We start from the raw sequence: 16,575 nt of genomic DNA on the forward strand, positions 1-16,575 counted from the left end.
TTGATTAATCTCCAAGCAGATCTACACGGGGCGCGAAAATCGTATATGCTAGCCAGAGAAGGTCCAGTCAGCCAGAGAGGGTCCAGTCAGCCCCTACGGGGCCTTCTCTGGCTAGCATGTACGATTTTCACGCCCCGTGTAGATCTGCTTGGAGATTATAGTTTAATGGTTTCGATCACATTTTTCTTGACAAACTGACACTGAAAGAGGGTACAAAGGTCAACTCTCCATGTTTGGCTCCTGCTAGTTTTAGACATTTTTTTTTTATTATGATGGACATAAAGCAAACGGGACAAAGTAGAAAGCCCGAAAAAAAAAACGCTTAAAAAAACGTCGAAAACCAATGACAACCTCTGCTTGGAGAGTAAGGAAGGGCAGGAGCGAGAAAGCTTCGTGTAATGTGTGCTGAGGCCGCTAGAGGTCGCTGTTGTCCCACATTACCAAAACGAGGTTCGCGTCGCGGGAACGTTTGGACGCCATCTTGAGATTTGCCGTCTTTGTTTTGCGAGATATCCCCCTGTATCGAAAGGAATCTGTGCGAAAATGAAGCTCGTACGGTAAGTATTCTAAGCTATTCAACCAAAAAGAATTTGTGATAAGTGATTCCGTCCTTATTTTGTATGAAACTCCGCATGATATCTAATATGAGCTCACAAAAGATGGCTCATTTCTTCATGTCATGTGCACTGTGCACAAGCTATTTATCACGGCTATTGTGGACACAATTCTCAATATAGTAAGTCACATAGCTCGGAAACAATAAAACAACTGTTGTCGCTTAAATATAATTGTAGCTCGATACGCTCCCAGCCGTGTTTCTTCACCAGTTTGGTTATTTTTCGCTTGAAATGTATGTGCCCCCCTCCCCCTTAAATGCCGGCTAGAGTATTTTGCTCATGTCATCAAGTCGGCTTCAAGCTTAACATATCCATTCACGAGGCCATTTTATACCTTTTAGTAAAAAAATGTTTCTTCAATACTCCAGCGTCCTAAGCACCCATGAATTTACACTGAACTTCTGGCTTCCCCCCTCCCCTATGACTCCCCTATGACCTATGACGTAATGTTCGTAAAATTATTTTGTATGCAAATATCTAACTCTTGTCTCTGTTGCCAGGTTTCTTATGAAGTTGAGCCATGAGACGGTCACAGTAGAGCTGAAAAATGGCACACAAGTTCATGGCACCATCACAGGTTCGTATAGATTACAATACAGTTATGTAAGTTTTATGTCAAAATTATCTGCCCTACTGGTAGTCACCAAGTCTGACTATCATGGCCAGTCTTTGATTTTTCCTGTCGAGTGTCGACCCAAGTGAAATCAGAATCTTGTCCATAGGTTTGATTGTATCTTGTTCCTGCCTCAGTGAGAACTGAAAAGTGATAATGATGATGTTTCCCTTTTGAGAGTTTGCATATGTAAATTCTGACAAAGATGCACTAAAAGTTTATCTGATGGTTTGTTGCAGGTGTAGATGTGAGCATGAACACACACCTCAAAGCGGTCAAGATGACCATTAAGAACCGGGAACCCGTGCAGCTGGACTCTCTCAGTATCCGTGGCAACAACATCCGCTACTTCATCCTCCCAGACAGCCTCCCGCTGGACACATTACTGATAGACGACACACCCAAGGCCAAGGCCAAGAAGAGGGAGGCAGCCTCTGGAGGTAAGCTTGACACAAGTTGCCTGGTATCCAAACCTAGATCCCGATTCTCCTTCCCATTTGCAGAGAAAGACTTGAGAGTTATGATATGTTTGGATACCAGGCTATGACACAATCCAAATCCAGTTATAAATACCCCAGTTTGTTTCATCTAAGGCCCAGAGTAGTATTGGTATTGCTACAAGGCAAAGTCCAATAAAGGTTTTCAAAATGTAATACCAGGGCTGGAAATACATTTTTTCCGTTACATGCAAAACTACATCATACATGTAGGCTGAAATTATACATGCAACTTGAAAAATCTACATGCAAAATTGTATATAGGCACAAAAGCACTCAAATAATGTTGTGGTTGTTACAATGTGACAAAGCAGCAAGGGTGCAGTCTCAATGATGTGGCCATGTCACAATGCGGCAAGGACTAGTAGAGCCCTGACTAAAGTAGCCAAAAGGTCACCAAAACATTGGCAGAAGATATCCACTTCATTTTTGAGATGTAGCTAAGAATTGATGAGTATATATTGATATGCCAACCTGATGAAACTACCCCGTGTAGTACTCTGTGCTCATGTTGTATTTTGTTCCTATATTCCAGCTGGCAGAGGGCGTGGCCGCGGGCGAGGACGTGGTCGCGGTACTGGTCGCGGCAGGGGCAGGGGACGGAGATAAACTCGGCAGCTGTGTTTGGGATGGGGAGGGGGAGCGTAGGACCTTGTGTTGTAATAAGTCAGTCAACTTTATACCTACAGGTGGTCACCTGTGTGAAGAGAAATCTTACCACTGCCTACTTTTCTTTCTTTTTTTGCAACAAAGTGCGAAAGCATTTCAAAGCAGTTGGGAAAAATTTGTGACATATTTAGTATGATCACTTTTTTTTTACATCAAGAGACATCAAAAGCAATTTTGCTAATTATAAACGTTTGTTTATTATGATGAATGATAGATACATGTACTTGTGCAAGATTTGAATCAATGAAAAAAACATTCCTTTTAGCTTTCTTTTTTGCAAATCAGGAGAATTGTGGTTACTGATTTGCGGTTCTAGTAAAAATCTTGATGAAAAAAAAACAGTCTTGAGTAGTCTGACTCAGTAGGATAGTTTGTACAAAGAACTTTGTATGTGCCCAAACATGATGGTGGTAAGAGATTGACCAAGGTGTACATGTAACTTCATTTTAGGGTAGTATAATAAACTTTCTACCAACTTGGAATTTGGTATCTGTGATTTTTCCCGTAGAATATAGTCTACACAAGCGCTGCATGCCTAAATGTAACATTAGTTACAAGAACTGGTATAGAGGTTTAGATACAGGTCCAAACCTGTATCTGAACAATTTGACAACATAACCTGTGGTCTTCAATGATGACAGAAAACGAATTAACAGTTAACAGAATGTTGGTTTAGACAGGTACATGGATCTTATGTAGAAAACCCATGCTTTCCAAATGTACTCTCCAAGCAGAGTATGGGTTTGACATGTTTTTAGGCGTTTTTGTCAGGCTTGCTTTCTACATTCTACAAAGTAGAAAGCCCGACAAAAACGCCTAAAAACACGTCAAAACCAGCCGAAACCCGTGCTCTGCTTGGAGAGTATTCCATATGGTCTCAAATCAAAAACGGTGCTGATTTCAATGTCCATATAATGTTTTCATCTTTTTTTAAGTGTGGAAGTTTCATCTTTGTGGCAGGAATGATATGCTTTTAAAGTAAATCAAGAAGTTATTCACTTGAGTGTAAGTTCATTCTTGTACAGCACTGGTACATATATGTTCTGGCATTTTGGACCTGTACCTAAATGATTTTCACCTTACTAGCTACTTGTACACAGTGTGCTGATCATTATGAAATATGAGAAAATTCATTCAAGTAGTGTTTATTATATATATTAAAAGAAATTGGAAAATGACGTGAGAAGTTTTCACATTAAATCTTAATTTCCATTATATAAAAAAAATGTTGGTCACTTAAAATTACTAGCTACCTTCACAGGCACTTCTGTCACATCTGATGACTACGTGTATATCACTGCCAGACACTAGCCTGACTAGATCACGCTCCTAGTGGCTGGCCCGACGCATCTTGGGGTAGCCTGGAGTCCAGCCTTATTAGATTCCGTCCGCTACCCATGCTCCGTAGCCTGGAGTCCAGCCTTATTAGCTTCCATCTGCTACCCAAGCTCCGCTCCTCGCGGCAAGGAGCGGAGCTTGGGTAGCGGATGGAAGCTAATAAGGCTGGACTCAAGGCTATCTTGGGGAGGGGGTCTTTAACCTCCGCCAGTAAGTGAGTGAGTAAGAGATTGTGTAAACACAGGCTATGCCAGATACCACATTGGTCCTAAACACTTTGATTGCCACATTTAGATTAGCACCATTTCTAAATCCCACTGAACAATCATAAAACTAACTGACAAGTACCATTGCACCCTCCCTGACATGGCACAAGACAGTTGGACCCAAATCTGAGTATAGATTACTGTACATATCTCACTATCTGCTGGCAAACAGAGGTAGGCTTGCAATTTGTGCGTCCTGATGAGTATAGATGGTGTGTGAACAACTGACCATGTGCCTCTGAGGCACAGATTAATCTCTGTATTTCAATCTCTTTGCCTCCCTACATCTGCTTGGAGATAGGCACAGATTCCTGAGTTTTCAGATCTTGTCCAGTGCCTGAGCCAGGTCATTCTCCAGGTCCTGCACACTCTCAATGCCGACACTGAAAAAATGGAACATGATGTCATTATTAATGTGCTTGTTCACAGTTTAAACTCTACATATGCAGCAAGTTGCTGTGTGTGTAATATGTATAAGGATGACCCGGCCCCTGACTTGTAAACACTTCTTGTTTAGACCATGCTTAATGCATTTTGTTTACGTCTCAGGCCTTCAACCCTAATATATTTTACTACATCATGCATTATGCCCATCACTGATGTTAACCTAATCTTCACTGGCAATGACAGTATCCAAAGGGCACAAGCAGTAGTATGGCCAATAATACTGCTTTTGCCCTTTGGATACTTTCATACTTAGATCTGCTTGAAGATTATTGTATAGCCATATAACTGCCCTTTGACGTAGGCACGTGGCATGGAGGAAGCTGGTTATATCACAATAAATGACCTGTCACACCTAACCGTTGGACAAGAAGATGTTTGACTGACCTGAATCGTATGAGCCCAGGTGTGATGTTGCCCATCTCCCTCTCCAGATCACTGATCATGTAGCGCCCGTGGGTCATGGTGGCAGGATGTTCCACCAGGCTCTCCACCCCTCCCAGCGACACCGCCAGTTTAATCACCCGCACACTCTGTAAAAAATATGTTACTCTTTAGTTATATTACCAGGAATATACAACTCAGCTCTGTGACTCATGTCACTGCTTTGCCGTAGTACTATTACTACTCTACTTCCACAAAATTAAGTCCCAGCGAAAATAAATGAATTTACAGTATTTTACTAACCTCCACAAATGTCTTCCCTGCCTGCTCCCCTCCCTTCACCTCAAATGACATCATGCCGCTGTAGCCGTTACCCATGACCCTCTTGGCCGCCTCGTGCTGTGGGTGGGAGGGCAGGCCAGGGTAGAACACTCGCTCCACCTGTAATAAAATTATTTTATTTTCATTCTCCTGAATATATCAAACCAAGAAGAGTTTAGCTGCCAATGTTTTGGTGAACTGTCTGCCACCTGCCTCAGGGTGATAATGACTGCAGCGTGGAGCAGAACAAGTCATTATTGCCCTGAGGAAAGTTTCAAACAGTCCATTAACACGGTCCACTAAAACTAAAATTCTTCTCGGTTGTGTCAGAACAACTCAATAATCACTTAGAAAGAAACCTGTTCTGAATATAATGTTAATCTTTTTGAGAAGTGTTTTAAAACACGTCCACCGCGAAGAAATTTTATTAGTTGGAATTGTTCTTTGCATGCCACAAATTTGCTACAATGTCCTACCTAAGTTATTTTCTGTGAAATTTTTGATTATATTCTTTTCCTGCAGATGGCGTGTAAAACTAATTTTGTAAGAAGACTGCATCTACAACAGTAGTAGTAGAATCACAAAAATATAGCTGGGTTATATATATCTGCCACCTTGAGTCAAGGTGTTTTTGAGAGATCTCTAGCACAGCACCCCCAGCTTTGCATATGTACATTAGACAATATACTGGGGGATAGTGCATAGGTGATCCCTTAAGACACATTTTTCAGGGTGGCAGATATACGTGACCAGGCGGAATCATATACTTAGTAGATGTTCTAAAAACTAAGTTGTCTTCCCACCTTTGGGTGTTTCTGGAGGAAGTGTGCGAGGTGCATGGCGTTGCTGCTGTGCCTCGCCATTCGGACATGTAGGCTCTGTGTGCCTCGGTGCAGCAGGAAGGCATCAAAGGGACTCTGTAGTGAGGTAGTTTAAGTTATCTAAGGTTGCTGATGATCACACAAAGGCCACACAAATACTAAATGTACTGGCATAATATTAAGCCTGAAGATAAAATTCTTTGATGAATTCTCTTGTGGGTTCTCCCCTTCACTCATCTTCTTTATTCTTAGATTAGAAAATTAAGGAAAAATTAGATGATTTTTATGACAAGAACCCCATTAAACATAACATGCGAATACTGTAGATCTTGAAACTTTTGTGGTGGTCTGGTTTTTGCGTCGACCCCTGCGAATTCATGGCACTGCAAATATGTCTCCCTTGTAGGACTACTGTACTACAGAACTGTTTCAACTGTCAGTCTAAAACACAGTGAAAAAATCTTTTCCTCTCTTAATGCAAAATAAAACCACTGTGAAAGTAAAGAAATTTGACAACTGACCAGGTTATTTCCCAGCATCTGCTGCCAGGTGTATATAAATGGTTTTATTCGCAAATTCATACAGAGCTAAAACAACATTGCAGCCTAATGATACAAAGTAAAAAGGCTGAATTACGCAGTTTCAGGGAATACACAACTGTACAAAATATCATCAATATTTACAAACCTAACCAAAACTGAACAACAAGGATATGTAGAAACGGTAGTAGGGTGATTGCACAATAGGTATAAGTTACAATACGCTGTTCAGGAGTTTTGACAAGTACGGAATGGCACTGTTCCTGTACCTGTCAGATCTTATAAAGGGTATGCTAAGCTGGAAACCCCCTTTTAAGTCCATATTGTGAACTTTATTGCGGGTGGGGGGTAGCCAGGGTCGAAACGTTGGTGAATTCATCAGAGATTTTGCAAACTTAAGACAGAGTGATTCCCTTCTTGCTTTTAAAGTGCAGAGGTTAAAAGTTGAAAGTGCGTCAGCATAGGAAGTATAATTATTGCCAAGTATGATTCTGAGGGCACGTTTTTGAATGCGTTCAAGTTGGTGGGATTGTAGAGTGGTTAGACCAGCGTGCCATACTGGGACTGCATATTCTATGACTGGTCGGACATATAGTAAATAAATTTCGCAAAGATCTTCAGTGCAGACACCAGAGCGTTTTAGCTTTTTAAGCCAGAAAAGGCGCGAGCTTGCTTTTTTTATGATTGTTGTGACATGTTTTCCCCATTTCATGTCGGCAGAAATCCAAACACCCAAAATACAGGCATCCTCAGTGTACTGAATGGCTTTGCCATTCAGTAACATTACAGGGGAAGGGGTAGGATCCTTCATGAAAGAGATACAAATTAATTTACACTTATCTTCATTCAATGACATACAATTTTGTGATGACCATGTGTCCAGCTGGTTAATTGCTGTCTGCATAGAAGATTGTTCACTGAAAAGTCTACTTTCTTTTACCGTTAGATCATCTACATACTTCCATCTGTTAAGAAAAAATTGCATCGCATCATTTACATATACTAAAAAGAGGACAGGCCCTAATTTTGTACCTTGTGGAACTCCTGATGCAATTTTCTCCCAAAACGATGTTACACCTCGGTACCGAACACACTGTGTACGGTCATTAAGAAAACTACAAATCCATGGTAAGATTGAAGTGCGTACACCACAAGTCAACAGTTTACGGATTAGTAGAGTATGATCGATTCTATCGTACGCCTTGCTAAAATCAGTTAACAGAACAGTCTGAACAGTTTTGGGGGTTTCAGCGTCACGAAGAATAGAGTCGATCAAATTTATCAAGTAGTGAACTGATGAGCGCCCCTTTCTGCTGCCATATTGGTTGGGGTCCAAAACTTTGTCTATGTCTTGAAGAACCCATTTAGTAATAAAGGATTCGAACGTTTTTATAAAGACAGACGTAAGTGATATAGGTCGTAGATTTTCTACTGATGCTGGGCTTTTCTTTGGAATTGGAGAAATAACAGCCTCCTTCCATTGTTTGGGGACACGCCCCTCCTCCAAAGAGCAATTGAAAAGATGGGCAAGAATGTCACTTAATTCAACAGCAAACGTTTTGACGATTTTGGGGGAAATGTTATCCGGACCACAACTTTTCCTGGCATCAAGGCGTTTCAAAATTTCATAAACTTCATACGAATGAATATGCGGTGGTTTTGAAGGAGAAGGCAGGTAAGACGGCAACGATTCGAAATCAAGACATGGAAGTTGGTTCACAATGTCTGAAAAGTGGCGATTGATCGCAGCAGCGATCTCTTTGTCAGTTAGAGGTGAACTGCTGGGAACAGACACTGATACATTACGGCGGACATTAAGAATGTTTCGTATAGACATGTGCCATCTTGCTGGATTCTCCTTCTTTAAAACATGTATCTTATGAACATAATGTCTTTTCCTTGCCTTCGTACACAATCGGTTCACACGGTTCCTTAGCTTTCTATATAATATCATATTACGGGAATGAAAAGCTTGTTGTCTTCTCTTGATAAGAGATTTAATTTGAGGGGTAACCCATTCTTTGTCTGAATTGTGCTTAACAACAGATTTCATAGGAAAATGGAGGTCTATTCTCCTTTGAAGAGTTTGATAGAAAGTATTAACTTTACTCTGGATATCGTGGGCATCAAAAACTTCTGTCCACGGGTGTGACGAAATCCATTGTCCGAAAGAGCGGACCTCGGAATCTTTAAAAGGGCGAAATTGTGACCTAGTTTTAGTATTAATAGGTATATGATCATGGGGAGACCATATTACCGTATTATGATCACTCATTGCCAAAGGTTCCTCGATTCGAGGATCCTGATAAAAGGGCTTTAAATTTGTAATAATCAGATCAAGAATGGCTTCTCCCCTGGTGGGCTGTGTTACAAGCTGATTTAGCTGGGTTCCATGGACAATATTACTGATATCACATCTATTAAAATCCCCCAAAACACATATTCCCGCATTAGGGTATCTAGTATTAACCATATCAATGCTGTCTATGATGTGTTTACATAACATTTCCTGGTACGAAGACGCTGGAGGGTTATAAACTGCACAAATAGCAATATTAGAAATTGAGCGTGGCAGCCAAAAGGGCTTGACCAGTACCCACAGACACTCAAGTTCTATGGGTACTTCAATAAAATTTATGATTTCTGTAGGTATGGAATCTTTAACATATATAGCAACTCCTCCACCGCGGCCTTCGGTACGACATCGAGAAAATAGGTTAAAGCCATTCACATGTGTACATTCTGGAGGATGCTCATAAGAAAACCAGGTTTCAGAAATGATGGCAATATCTACCTTATTGTCATTCAAAGAAACAGAAAGGTCTTCTAACTTATTTAAAAGGGATCGAGCATTACTAAGCAAGAAAGATGGCAGCCTTCTAGTCAAAGATGGTAAATTGTTGTCCTTAGTACTTAGTCCCACATTCTTTCGGCCATCCTCAGTAGTCTCGTCTGCTCCGCTGTCCGGAACTTCCACCTGCTGCTGGGAGCTCCCCGTCCGTGAAAATCCACCGTCGTTGCTGTTGGCGACCTCACGGCGTCGGAGTAGGACGTCCCGACACGAATCCTGTGTTGCTTCTCACCCCTGATAAAGCTGATCAAGTTCATCGCCAGCTGGATAGTTCCCCGATTGTTCAAGTGTACTCCATCAGTGCATAAGTAGTGAGGTCCAATGTTGCTGTTGTCAATAAAAGTCATACCATTAGAAGTACACAATCCAGCCAGCCCAAGATTGATCAAGTGTGTTCGTTCTGGATCGGTATCAGCTCGCGAGATGACGCCGGATACCGCGATGTTCCGTGCACCAGTCTCCCGGAGAGTTGTTGTCAGGTTGTGGGTTTTGTCAATAACCGCCTGAACTGAGTCTTGGTTATTGTTGGTACCAGCATGTATGATTACAGAATGTGGGTTCTCAGATGAAACAATTCTGCGGGCCGGGGCAACCAAGTGTTCAATGCGTGCTCCGCGATGTGTGAAGCATTTCACATTTCTGCCCCTCGACATCCTGTTGGGCTTCAGATGTTTGATCATTGAGTCACCAATGATCACAGTTTTTTCCGGTGCTTTGGACTGATAGAATCTCTGCTGTTGTTGTTTCCTGTACAAGTCAATCTGGTTATCCTCTTCGATTATGCTCGAATCACATTCCTCTGAGGAGACCAGCTGTACATCATCAGGGCAATCAAGCACTGAGAACCGATTGGTGGTTCTGATCGTTTCATCCGCACAGGTGGGTTTGTTATGCCGCCGTGTTGATCGGCCCTCATTTACATGACACCATTGAGAGGGTTTGTTGACATCAGTACTCTCGTTTGAGGGTTTGTTTACACCAGTCCTCTCGTTTGATAAGACCTGGATGATTTGTAGTAGAGAGGCATTTTCATCCCGAAGCCTTTGAACTTCACGAGCCAGATCATCCTGTGCATTACAAGTCTCATTTTCTCTTACATGTACTTGACATTCCAGCTGCTTGATTCTGTCAACAAGACACTTCACCGTCTCAGGGAGCATTTTGCAGTGTTCGCATACATGTGCCTGTGGGTCAGATTCACAACAGCTCGCTGATCCACACAGGAAACAAACGTTGGCAGGAATCGGTAGGCTTACATTGTGATCGCGGTTATCATCCAGTGATTCGGATCCCTTCCGCGAAGTGCTGCTTTTAACCAGGGTCACACCGTCACTTTCGTAGCTTTGACTGGACGATCCATTATCTTGGTTAGGGCGAATGCAATCTTTCAAGTCTTTACTGACCTCTCCGGAATTACTGAAGTTAAACAACGCTATAATGTCTTTAATAAGAGTAAAGCGCTGAGTAGAGTTCTTGTTTCGTCTTACTAACCTGCCATCAGATAGGTCGTCAGGGCTGTGGGGAAGGCTCTCGATGCTGTCAAATAACTCCTGACGAACTTCCTTCAGAGATTCCAGGGTGGAGGGGGCATTGTTTGTTGCAATTTCAGCGATCCGATCAGCCTGCCATGCGGGATTGTTCTGGTAGGATTCAAACTGGGACAGTCTGTCTATTATTCTCTCCATCAAGCTGGAGGTTGTATCAGTTGTCGGAGCTGACATCACTAAGTCTAAGATACGGCGTCTGCGTCCCAGGTAACTAGAACAATGGAACAATGGCGGCGGCTTCACCCTCCCCAGGCGGATAAATAGATCGTCGCTTTAAAGTTTAGGCTGGATTTCTTGACTTTAGACGTGCTCTCGTCAGGATACCAGGAGTCCCGTCAGGATACCAGGAGTCTCGTCAGGATACCAGGAGTCTCGTCAGGATACCAGGAGTCTCGTCAGGATACCAGGAGTCTCGTCAGGATACCGGGGTACTGTCCTTCCTTCTCGGTCCTCCGCCTTCGGGTTTCCGCCGCTTCGATCGGGATCGACTCGGCGGTGAGATATATCAAGGAAGAAGGGCAAAACAAATAAGGGTTAGACGTGTTGAACAATGTATTTAAGCAGTTGAAAGTGAGGTACAAATCTATGGAATGAATGAAAGGATATCAATGCAAGAATCGGCACAAAATCGACTCGATTCAGGAGAGGCAAGAGAACGCGTCCGACCTGTCCGCCATCTTGGTTCAAGCCATCTCGTGTAGAATGTCTCAAACAGGTGCTCCTTACTGGTGGACAGCGCACCTGCCAGGATGTCACAGTGGCCTCCCAGGTACTTGGTGCTGCAGGTGGGAAAAGGCAATCATAACTTTCCTTAGGGCACAACAATATTTCTATTCAAAGCATCATCATTTCATCATGTATGTTACACAAACTGAGTAAATCAGGGCATTTCAATCTGCTCTTACTTTACTGTTACAAGAGGTGTGATATGGTAATTTGAAAGTACAGTAAGTTTTCTCTTTCAAAACAAGGCAACCTTGCCATTCAAGCTGCTTCATTCATGTTTAAACTGGGACAGGCACTCAGCAACTGGATAGTGTACTAAAAGTTTTAGGCCTAGGGACTTGAGATTGCCTTCAACTCAAGGAGAATTTATATAGAACACCACATTGCATGCCATGATCAAAACCATGACATGCACTGGCAAAGGGCAGTCTTAAATGAAACATTCCTGGAACCATAAAAAATTACTTGTACAAGAAAAACCAAGACTGACCAGCTGTTCATGGATACGTCCACACCGTGTCGTAGCGGCTGCTGGTGGTACGGCCCGGCAAACGTGCTGTCCACCACAGTAATCAGTCCCTCCCGAGTCTGACCCAGCCTCCCAAACTCCTCCAGGTCCAGGATGGTGCACAGGGGGTTGGCTGGACTCTCTCCCCACAGGAGCTACATAGAGTTAACATGTCAGTTAGGTGATGTGGTGGTCTTGAGGTAAGTAAGGGCTATTGATTCTAGAGGTTCTGAGTTTGAGTCCTAAGCAGGTACCCGTAGGAAAGGCAGTCAATACACTCTGATGAATACCTAGCTTTAGAAACTGCCTGTCTGGTGGGACAAAAAGCAAAGGTCCTGAGTGTTGGAGGAAAGCCACACCTCGAGCCTGACCACATCTACCACTAAGAGTAAGGGACTTTCCTTGTGTAAGTGTATCAAACCTTACAGTGTGGTCTCTGAGTTGACATCTTGAAAAGGCAAAAGTCACCAAGCCTGTTAGGTCAATACGTCCACAAACGTGGTAACTATCAATGAATAAAACAGTACATTGAGGCACTAGTATCAATTTAATTCCACTACAGTAAATGGTGGCAAGTCTTTATGTCCTGAAACCTCTTCTAGTTTACATCGCAAGATAAGCTTATATTTCACCTTAGTATTGTCCTTGATGTTTTTGGCATATTCCTCAACACTGCCAGCTTTCACCCAGGTAACCTCGACATCAAACTTCATCATTGCCCTCTGTAGGAATTTCATGGTGCCTGCATAGACTGGCATCTGACAAATAACGTGGTCCCCTCCCTGAGGAAAGGTATCAAGTTAACAGTTATTTGGAACAAGTATGTAGTTTACTTCACAGCTCATATACTTTGCACTGTACATAAAGTTACACATGTACTGTCAAAAATATTGTCAGGGTTAATATTTTGACCATTCACTGGATTCACTTTCTGAAGAAATGGCCTAGTGGCTGTAAATGTTTGTAAATGGTTTCATCTACTCCAGTGATGAACAGTGATGAGGGGGGATACAGGCTCAGTCATGTTTGGGACTGCCTCCTTCCCATTGCAGCGCCACCTAGCTGCAATGTGAAGTAGAGCCAGTTAGTATTGCCCTGGCCTGTGGAGGGTGACAGACAGTTAAGCTAGATGTTGGCAGGAAAAAAATATTGGTTGTGTACAAGAAACTTTGTTAACAAAATGTGTGTTTGAATGTAGCATCTACTAACATAATTCCAAGGGAGTACGTAATTCCGCCACCCTAAAAAGGATATCTCCAGACAGATCACCAACCCACTGTCCCCCAGTATAATGCATATCTAAACTGTGCATGCCTGAGGGTACTGCACTAGGCGGATTTATGTAACCTGGCGGGTTATATAATTACTGGTTAGCCATGAGACTCATACCTTCAGTTGAGACAGAAGAATAGTGCTGACTGCTGCCATGCCACTGGAGAACACCAGGGTGCCGAAACCCCCCTCCAGCTGGTTAATGGAATAGGCCGCACCATCCTGGGTGGGGCCGCCATGACGACTGTAGATGTACCCTTTCTGGGGGCATTAAAAAATGAGATTCATAGTCAGAAATGTAGGGTCAACCAGATGTTATGTCGGGCTATGGGCTATGTCAGTATAGAGAGATGAGATGTTCGTTAGAGCATGACTTGCTTTGACCTTTGAATATTTTTCCTCCCAACATCTGCTTGGAGATTACCGGCAGGCCACCTTTATATGATCTTCCCATTGCATAAACATCATTATGACTGAAAACTTACTTCAGATTGTTTATTTACTGCAATAAAGTCATCAAATCCTTGATTTATTAAGAGCCAAGCAATTTCAATTTTCTTTTTGTAGTGTTTAAAACTTTAACTAAACTTGACGTCAGCAGTTGAAACAATTCTGTAGTACAGTTGTAATACATTGGGAATGCATATTCCCAGTGTGTAGTTGAGAGGTCACCAAGCAGAATAAAACCACTGCCAACATTACAAGCTCAACAGTACTTGACCCCTAATATATTACAGTAATACTTACATTCTCTAACTTATGGACAAACTCGTCCACAGTGTCCATGACATAGGTGGATGTAGTCTCGATGGACGGTGCGACAGGATTGATGCTGACACGTGGAGGGCGTGCGATCACCGCCCTGGTGTCGAAGTGCAGGTCCTCTGGCGGAGGGGAGCCGCGGGAGTCTGTCGAGGAGGCCATCTTGGTTGGAAGTGAGAAGACTTGCTGTGGACATCATACACGATTTAAAATGTAGATGTGTGTTACGCAGTTCAGGAAATCATGTTCAGCCAGTGCACAAGGGAAGACACTTTGACAAGATATCAGATCTTAAGTTAAATTTGCAACTCTTTTTCCTGGCATCATGAACTTGGGTAACAAGAAAATAAGGGGAGGTATTAAACTTTAAAGGAAAAGTGTATACAATTACATACAAATCATGGGATCAGACCTGGAACTGCATGCACCTGGTGGCCAAGTCATGAACACGTCAAACAAAATTCACACAGATACAAATGAATTCATGCACAATTCAGGACAACTGCCAGTTTTGCGACACATTCAGGCCTGTGACACATTAGTGCTGCTAGATATTCTAATCTACATAATTGAAATTGAAGGTCGTGATAGCTTTACTGTTATTGTTCCACTTTACTGTACCATTCACATACCCTGGCTGCAGCACTGAGCTGGTCATCTGGATAAGCAGGTCAAATGCAGGTGAGGTTGCCCCGCCCCTTCCGGTTGCAGGTCCATTTCCGGTCACCGAAAATCTACTGACACCTCTGGTTGCTGTAAGGCATGTAAGACAAAGAGCTCGTCTTTGCTTTCTTGACTAACGTTACCACTTGCTGCATGATTTATAAAATACAGGAGCCACAGAAGAGGTAAAGGAATATGTCTGCTGCCCAAATCAGCACCGCTGTGTCGGATTTCGTCCTCTCGGCCTCTGCTGTTCTGCCAGCCCTCACACTGTGGCGCCCCTCCCCGGTATTAGGGTCTGCGGGCTTCTTGGTCATCGGTATCGCCTCGGGACTCGGAGTTTTGCGTTTTGGACAAAGCTCGCCGCCTCCCAGTTTAGTCCAGGCTCACCAGTCCTTCTCATGGCTTGCTAACGTCCTGGGAACGGCCTGTATTTCTGCCGCGCTCCACGAGAAGATGGTCGCCGGGCACAACCTTTGGACCGACTACCGTCTGTTGGGAGCCGCCCTCCTGTTGGTCATCCAGCGGTTCCTGCCGCCTAAAGTATCGGAACTTGCGACTCTTCTCCTCAGCGGGATCTCTGTCGTAACGGCGGGAATTCTGTGCGGAGTGAACGGCAACATCGCAGGTGTAACGGGAGCGGTCCTGTATGCAGCGTCGGGGCTTGTGATCGGGGTCGAAGGGAGCTTTCTCTCCATCCCTCGTGTAGACTTGTTCCACTACGCCTTGACGCTAGGGAACTTAGCGTTCTACTCTGCACTGTCTTAATCGCAAAACACGAGCCACAAATTATAAGACACTATTAAGAAAACCACTTTTTTTTTTTGAAATAGCTTTAACTAGAATTGTGATAGATTATCTCCTTTTTTCTAGACAATTCACCAACAAATTATGTTGTTGACCATTTAATAAATACTAGTTGTGCTACGGTGACCCCCTCGCCCGACCACTGGGAAGAGCGACCAAGGTCGCCATTCATTCTTGATCATTCTTACCAGAGAATCGAGATAACGTTACAACTTCATGTTGGCTCAGATTACAGGAAAGACGTTGCACCTGAAAATCGAGCTCAATCAAGAATTCCAAACTGTAAAAGATAAAAAACAACTTTAGAAACTGATAACATTGCTTCGTTTGTCGTTCTTTTTGCGTTCTGGTGTCCCAATCGATGTTTCTTATGAAGTATGACAAGATCTTCCCCCCCGCAAACATTTGATAGCCTATCATTTCATGACAGCGTAATCAATGTTCATCTCGAGCTATCTGCGATACAAGGACGCCGCTTAGCGGAATTATGTAAAACTGCAGCAAAAGACAAACGGGATCTTACATTAGCGATTAAGATACATTCACCGACTTTTACTAAACTAATCTGAATGCCATCCATGTTACTACTTGTCCACCCTACAGACACACAGGTTGAAACCAGAATATAATGATAATTTCATTCCTTTTCTGATTAGTTATCTTAATACCGATATAAGTCAATCACTATGCAACTTTTTTCTTTCTTTATCGGCTTAAGCCTTATACGGGTAAGTCAAATCTTTGGTCCTTTGGCAGGCCTCAGTGCTGTACCCCTGGGAAAGGTACTTAACACCCATTTCCTCATGGTGGAGATGAGAACCTAGCTTGAGTTAGGGACATCCTGTCGGATGGGATGTAAAGCTTCAGGTCCCTTGTTTGAGCCACATCTTGAGCACGTTCAAGAATCCACCACACTTACCGGTACCAGCA

The 16,575-nt window shown here is 43.0% G+C and overlaps 2 protein-coding genes across 3 annotated transcripts; one reads left to right on the forward strand and one right to left on the reverse strand.

Moving 5' to 3' along the window:
* The first annotated feature begins 424 nt into the window (after positions 1-424).
* LOC136439416 (small nuclear ribonucleoprotein Sm D1) lies at positions 425-2,878 on the forward strand. The gene is made up of 4 exons (XM_066434855.1): positions 425-557; positions 1,118-1,194; positions 1,470-1,670; positions 2,263-2,878. The coding sequence occupies exons 1-4, from the start codon at positions 544-546 to the stop codon at positions 2,334-2,336; spliced, it is 366 nt and encodes a 121-aa protein (XP_066290952.1). The 5' UTR covers positions 425-543; the 3' UTR covers positions 2,337-2,878.
* A 647-nt stretch (positions 2,879-3,525) lies between these two features.
* Positions 3,526-16,559, reverse strand: LOC136439415 (L-methionine gamma-lyase-like). Of its 2 annotated transcripts, none has more exons than XM_066434854.1 (11): positions 14,808-16,559; positions 14,161-14,361; positions 13,531-13,674; positions 12,774-12,923; positions 12,124-12,296; positions 11,603-11,686; positions 6,492-6,519; positions 5,953-6,066; positions 5,132-5,269; positions 4,832-4,977; positions 3,526-4,383 (listed from the first exon to the last, which is right to left on the reverse strand). In XM_066434854.1, exons 2-11 carry the CDS (start codon positions 14,335-14,337, stop codon positions 4,320-4,322), a joined length of 1,218 nt encoding a protein of 405 aa, XP_066290951.1. In that variant the 5' UTR covers positions 14,338-14,361; positions 14,808-16,559; the 3' UTR covers positions 3,526-4,319. The 2 variants fall into 2 exon arrangements, with proteins under 2 accessions (XP_066290951.1, XP_066290950.1); XM_066434853.1 differs by having other exon boundaries at positions 14,797-14,817.
* Positions 16,560-16,575: the final 16 nt, after the last annotated feature.

Source organism: Branchiostoma lanceolatum, chromosome 7 (assembly GCF_035083965.1).
Source record: "Branchiostoma lanceolatum isolate klBraLanc5 chromosome 7, klBraLanc5.hap2, whole genome shotgun sequence".
In the NCBI taxonomy this organism is placed as follows: Eukaryota; Metazoa; Chordata; class Leptocardii; order Amphioxiformes; family Branchiostomatidae; genus Branchiostoma; species Branchiostoma lanceolatum.